Source organism: Apteryx rowi, unplaced genomic scaffold, assembly GCF_003343035.1.
Source record: "Apteryx rowi isolate R43461 unplaced genomic scaffold, aptRow1 scaffold_58, whole genome shotgun sequence".
NCBI classification, from domain to species: domain Eukaryota; kingdom Metazoa; phylum Chordata; class Aves; order Apterygiformes; family Apterygidae; genus Apteryx; species Apteryx rowi.
In genome coordinates this window covers 1,409,966-1,416,714 of record NW_020450849.1, presented here as the reverse complement: position 1 = coordinate 1,416,714, position 6,749 = coordinate 1,409,966, and the positions used below count along the sequence as shown (strand labels likewise).

At 43.3% G+C, this 6,749-nt stretch overlaps 1 protein-coding gene across 1 annotated transcript; it reads right to left on the bottom strand.

The window, feature by feature from the left end:
- Positions 1 to 4,642: 4,642 nt before the first annotated feature.
- On the bottom strand, positions 4,643 to 6,736 carry HEY1 (hes related family bHLH transcription factor with YRPW motif 1; the record flags this gene model as incomplete). Its single annotated transcript, XM_026082506.1, has 4 exons — positions 4,643 to 5,421; positions 6,206 to 6,287; positions 6,421 to 6,504; positions 6,590 to 6,736. Coding segments are annotated over 4 exons (897 nt in total), but the record flags the coding sequence as incomplete, so codon positions are not given.
- Between the last annotated feature and the right edge of the window lie 13 nt (positions 6,737 to 6,749).

Below are 6,749 nucleotides of genomic sequence, written 5' to 3'. Positions count from 1 at the left end.
GCGTCTAGATTTTACAGCTTACTTTGGAGAAGTACAAGCTACCTGGAAAGCTCCAGGAGGCCTTTCCAATGCAGAGAGATGAGAGTGATGAGCAGAGGTCCGCAAACATTGAGGCTGCCCCATTGAGCACAGAAGATGTGCCAGAAGCCTGGCTCCAGCTCTTTCCCACTTCCTCCCCAGGAGGCTTCTCCAGCTTGGTAAAAGGCTCTGAAAAGGGCCACGCAATGTAATGCAGTTCAGGGCTCTGCAAGCAGAGCAGCCCTGTAAGCAGCAGGGCTCTGTAGGCAAAGCAAGTTTTGAGCACTTAGAGAAGCCCCTAATGCATTAGGGGTTGTGTTACGTGACGTATTGAACATCAAGACACAGCTGGAAGAGAACCTCTGTCTATGAGCTCTGCTATGCTTGGAAAGTCTGGGCATGACTCTAGGCAAGGCAGTTTCTTCCAGTCTTTCATGCTGTATGAACTAATAGATTAATGAATGAAATTTGTTAAAGCAAAAAAAATGCATAGGACTAGATAGAATAAGAGAGAGCAATATGTAATACCCAAGTACTTCCTTAAAAAAAATAAATAAATCACCAAATGAACTCTTCAAACTCCCCAAAAGACACCTTCACATACCTGTATCTTACTCAGCACTGGCATTTTAACATTTATTACTTCAGTCAAGCTACTGTATTCCAAGCATGAGTCAATGCCTGCATATTCTGGCTCCAGAAGAAAGGGACAGTTCTAATTTTTATTTATAAGCTGGCCAAGTGGAGAGAGAGGGAGGTATTCAGTTAAAGGCAAAGCACACAGTGCTCTACAGGGCCAGGTGGACTGGTTAATGCATGGACATATTAGCACCTTGACGTACTGAGTCACCTGGCACGTACCAAATCCATCTCTGCAATCTTTCATTTAAGGCCTTAGAAAAGGGCTTTGTAAATCATTTTTGTCGCCTTCCAGCACAAAGACCTTCCAGTTCAGTACAGGGAGCATGTTATGATCCAAACTGGGAGCTTCTGACAGGAAGTGCTTGTAAATAGGCACATAATATAAAACAGGAAGAAGGGCTTCAGTTTATCTATGATAGCACGGGCTTGTTTGTTGCTTGGAAAAACCTGGCTGGCCTCCCCCACCAAGTAATAGTCTCAGAAGGCTTCTATCACCTGGAGGCTCCCTTGCTGGTGTGTGAGTGAAGACAGCAATAGCCAGGATTCTTTTTTTTTTCTTTTTTTTTAATGTGATCCTAATAAACTGTGTCATGCTACTAGTGTAAGACAGGAGTGCTGGATAGAAACTGTCCTAAGAACTACTGACAGCTTTTTTCCAAAAGCTAAATTTCAGTTCCATGAGCTATTCCTTTATGCCAATGCACTGAATGGATTTCCAAAGGTTTGCATCTGGTTTTATGCAGTATTTACCAGCTTCTTAAACTTATTCTGCACTCAAACCCAGCTTCCTCCATAAAGGAAGATAATATTTGCTTACATGAAATACTACATTGTCTTACATCCCACACAAAGCTTCAGCTTGAGGATTTCTGGACAGATATGCAAAGTGTTTCGTTCATCCAAAGTGATTGAAGCTAGCTGGGGGTCATGGGATCAAGTCAAATATTCACTTCCTTCCTTCTCTGCCTTCTCTCCAGCTAAGCTTGTGCTCCTGTAATTGCTTTTTTGCAATAGGGTAAACAGGTAAATATTTGGGGCCCAGCAGCTATCTGTTGTCTAGAGGAGCAAGCCTATTCTCCCTTTCTCAATCTGTCTTCAGAAGCCTAGCATCTTACGAGAAAGAAAAATGACAGAACATTACTGTACTATAGTTTTGAGAAACAACAGCACTTGTCATTAATATAGAAATTTTTCATCTACCACTATCTCCTGATGAAAGGAGAACAGGTACTGCCATCTCTTTTCACAGCTGACAGAACTGATATGGTGATTGCTTAGTGATTGCTAAGCATGATTTACTAAGTTAGCAGCACAAATAGGAACATAGCCCTGGACTTTGACCCTGGTGCTTCAGTTCTGGGATATGCTTTTTCCTTTTGAATTTTTAGCTTTTGTGAGTTCCTAGAATTCATTCATCTGTTTCCAACATAGCAATCTGTAGATTTTGAGTCTCTAGAAACTGATATAGATTTATTGTAAAAGTTTAATAAAATTAGTACTTTCCATTATTACCTTTACCATTGGTAATTGGAAGAGACCACAGTGGATATAGAGACAAACACCAGTAGCTAAACTTTTATTGCCCTCTGTTTCTGAAGTTCATTCAAGATTGGGACAGTGGGACAGAAATAATTATAGGGATCTCTCTACACAAAAGAGCCAGCTATTTAGAGGCAGACAAAGTCATTTGAATGTCAATGAAATAACCATTAAAAGGCTGAGAAGCATTGCCATTTATTAAAAGATCTGAAGAATAGTTGCATGCAGTATAGCAATCTTCTAGGTAGGGAGTTGTTAATTTAGTACAAAAACCTATTAGGGACAGGGCAGAGCATAATTAAACAGGAGACAATATATACTGTGAAAAGGAAACTGGATCTTGAATTTTACGGACTCTCATTTCATGTGTATACATGAAACACTATGCTCTATAATCTCTCCCCAATAACACATATGTATTTCCCTTTGCCACAACATTTTGCATTTCATAACTAGTGTTGGTCCCCTACAGCCTCAAAAGGTAAAACATGGTTACACACTGCAGTGCTCTTCCGCTCTTTCCCACCTCAAGGCAATCCTGAGAAAGCCTAGCCCTCTCTTAGCCTCCCGTCAATGCCACTCCTTAATTGGCCTGAGAGCCCCTCTTTAAACAAAGCCCTCTTCTCCCACAGGGCCAAGCACTTCTTCTGCTATTCTGGCAGAGCTAAATCCAGACGCAGATGTGCCATTTACCATCACAAGCGCTCTAGAAATTGAAACACACAGGAAAGAAGTGAGGTGCTTCCAGGATGAATCGCTGAAGTTCTGCAAGTAGAGGTAGGACACATCTGTTCACACTGCTTCAGGGAGAAAACCTTCCATCTATGTACTGCCTGTCATGTTGTTGTTTTGAGAAAAAGTATACGAGACGCCAGTAATGCTACTCAGTAACACATACAAGATTAATCAGAGACCTTGTGGAGATACTGCACTAACGCATAGGACATGAACTGCACTGTTATGTACATAACTTTCCTGCAGAGCTATAGCTAAGATAAAGATTTCATGAGTTAGAGAGGATTCCACATGTGTAGAGTTCTTTTTTTTTTAATATTAAGACAAAGCAATAAGAATATTCAGCTGCAGCACAGCTTCAACCTCATCTTCAGCAGTAATGTTGGTCTCTTCACTCTCTGCCCGCACACTGCCAGGCAAATAAAAGCAACACACAAAATGTATCTTAAATTTTCATTCCCTTGATTGTTATTCTGAGGCACAGTGCCTCTTTAAGTACTCAGCTATTGTAGCTAAATATACCATAATAATCAAAAAAACAAAGTTAAATACATGTCCACAGAAGGACTAAGTAGCAATTCTTCAGCATCTCCCATGGTACCTAGAGGTATAGAATTCTCCACTGACATATATGTGACAAACTTTATTTAAAATACTTTGTTCTTTCTCCTTTATTTAGCCACAACACAAATACAAGAGCAGTCAAACCCAGTCCAGCGGAACTCACTAAACAAACCTGTTAAGATTCTCATGAAATCAACCAAAATATACACATACATGCACATGCACGCGCACACACACACATATGCACACACACAGAGAAGAATGCAGCAGAGCCCTTATAAAATGAGGAGTGGCACTGAACTGCACCCAAGATTTAAATGCAATAGAAAAATCAACCGGTTAGATATATTTGTAAGCAACGTGGTTACGCAGTGAACAGGTTCCCACTGTATCATTCCATTGGCTATTTAAATACAAACACAATTTGTTTCAGGGGCAAATTTGAAGCTCTGAGAGGAAGAATCTGACTGCAGTTACCCAAATGTATGGTGTAATAGAATAATTAATTCAGGGCAGAATCTGGCCTGTGAAATGAAGACACATATTCTGGCTCTGGCCAGAAAACTATGGCAGGTGACAATTTGTTTCCCATCACATCCCCAACAACTAAACCCACTACCAACGTTAACTCGTAATTTGGCTTTTGCACCCTCCCCCTTCTGGAGTTCGTTCATACTACTCCTCTTGATGGAAGAAATAGTGCAGTGATTCTGTGATGTGAATAGACATCCACTAGGGACTAGAATAAGACCACCAAATATACCAAACTACTGCAGAATCCGTAAAAATTGGGCTCTTAGATAAAGCTGGTCAATCTGATTTGTCAACGCTTTGTTCAGAACTATAAGACTCAAAGTTCACAAAAAGAGTAATTCCTTACAGACCATCTCAAGGTCAAAATATTAACAAAAACACAGCTTATTAATGCTGAGAAGAGTGGTCTTGGAAAAATTAATAACTAAGCTAAGCTGTTGCTAACAGTAGTAGGCAATTGACTCATTTCTTCATAAAAAGGCGGTCTGACGCACTGGGGCAAAATGGAACATTTGAAACAAACTGTTTACAAAAGTAATTTAAATGCTCAGCATAGATCTAACACAAGTGTTAACATCCACTAGTGTAATTTTATTTTTGGACAATTTCAGCAACTATTTCTTTAAAAAACTGCTAATACAAAAATGTAGAAAACAAAAAACCCCAAAAGACAGTTTTTAGGCAAACTTTGTTAAGGTGAAACTGTACCTTTGTCCCAGTTTATTAAGAACTTCAATTTTAACTGTGGCATAACCCAGCTCAGCTAGGTTTGTAGGTTCCCCCACCCTTACTAAACAGTTCATCCTTAGAAGGCTCCAATCTCAGTCCCCCATGGTCTGTATGGTTTGCCAAGGTTTGCTGACTGCGTTGGTGCAGACGGGCTCAGCACATTAGGGGTCAGCAGATGGAAAGAGCTGAATGAAAAGGGGAACGCAGACAGGGATGCCATGGAGGAGAGAAGAGGAGGAGACAGTTTGGAAGTAGATGTGACCACAGGGAGCACTGGTCCAACGCTGCCATTTGGGGGCACTCTGAGTGAGGAAGTTTCAGCATGTGGTGCAGGAATTCTGCTCTGGTGATGTGGTTCTGTGGAAGAAGCTGTGGTACTGGTGTTACCATGCCCATTTTGAGGCAGCAGCAACGGGTGAGATATATGAGAGTGATGTCCAAAGGCACTGCCCCAAGGAATGTGTCCAATGCCAGTGTGCGCACTACTTGCTGCTTCCCGTTGAGAGGCATAATTATTGAGATGAGACACAAGTCGAACTCGCAGAGGGTCAGAAGCGTCCAGACCCTCAATAATACTAAGGTATCGAGCTACTTCAGCCAGGCACTCTCGAAACCCTAGACTCCGATAGTCCATTGCCAAAGCATGAGCATCAAAATAACCTAAGGAAAAAAAAGAACAAAGAATGGAGTCTTAAGATACTGTTTCCTAGTCATTATCTGCACGTAGCCTCTCTGCTCCACCCTCCCCTATAAGCATATTTCGCTTGGATGTGGTTAGTTTTCCTAACCATAGATTAGCTGCCAAGCTCCTTTTTCTCTTCTTTGTCTAACAAGCTTTACTTTTATATCTGTGCTGTGATGCTGCAAGTCCCAAGACTGGTCACAGACTGCCATTTTTAAACTGAAAGTGCACACTGGAGGAAAGTACTTTCATTCTTTCCCTGTTTTCCCTGTGCAGCCAAAGCTACAGCACAGTAAAATTTATTAGAAACACAAGCATAACTTATCAGACAGCACTTACACTTTTTTTCCTAAAAGCACATTTCACCAATTATCTTCACTACTCATTTCATCCTATATTTTTTCTACTTTTTCTGTTCTGAATTTTCAAAGAGTTATAGAAATAAGCATCTATTAATGACAACAAAAACTTTTGAGTCTTCCTAGTTGACAAAACCAAGTCACTTCACTGTGTTGATCGTGAAGTAGAGACTTGTAATCATTCTCCCCTAGAATAACCTGGAGCCGACACTATAAAATGATTCAGGCTGTAAAACTTCTCTAGTAAGAGAAAGTCCTAAATTCCTCACAAAAGATACCACAGATTCCATTCACTTTCTCCAAAAATTCCCACGGCACACAGCACACCGAACGGCAGGCAACGCTCTCGTGCAACAGCTGCTCTGCGGAGCGACCGACCCCACTGTCAGGCATGAAACTTTACCTTTCCCTCCTGCCGTATGCAGCATTTTCAGATGGTCAACGGTCATCTGCAGAATCTCAGCTTTTTCCAGCTTGGCTGATCCCTAGGAGGGGAGAAGGGGAAGCGGGAAACGTCTTAGGCAGAGGCACAGAAGCTCGGGGCTAGCCAGTGCGGAGGCGCGACCCTGCCTCTCGGGGCAGGGGGCAGGCAGCCCGGCGGGAGGCAGCGGGACCTACCTGCTTCTCAAAGGCGCTGGGCACCAATCTCCTCAGCTCGGACAGGCTGTTGTTGATGCGATCGCGGCGGCGCTTCTCGATGATCTAGGGCAGAAAGCGGGGGGTGAGGGGGGCGAGCAGGCGGGGGCCGGGGGCCCGCGGGCGGGCAGGCACTCACTCACTCACTCACCCCTCGGCGCCTCTTCCTGGCCAGGATCTGCGAGGTGGTGGCGGGAGACATGGAGCCCGGGGCCGAGCTGAGGTTCCTGCGGGGAGCAGCGCGACATCGATCACCGCGGGCAGCACGCCCGGGGAGCGGGGCAGCCGCCGCCCGCCCGCCCGCCCGCCCC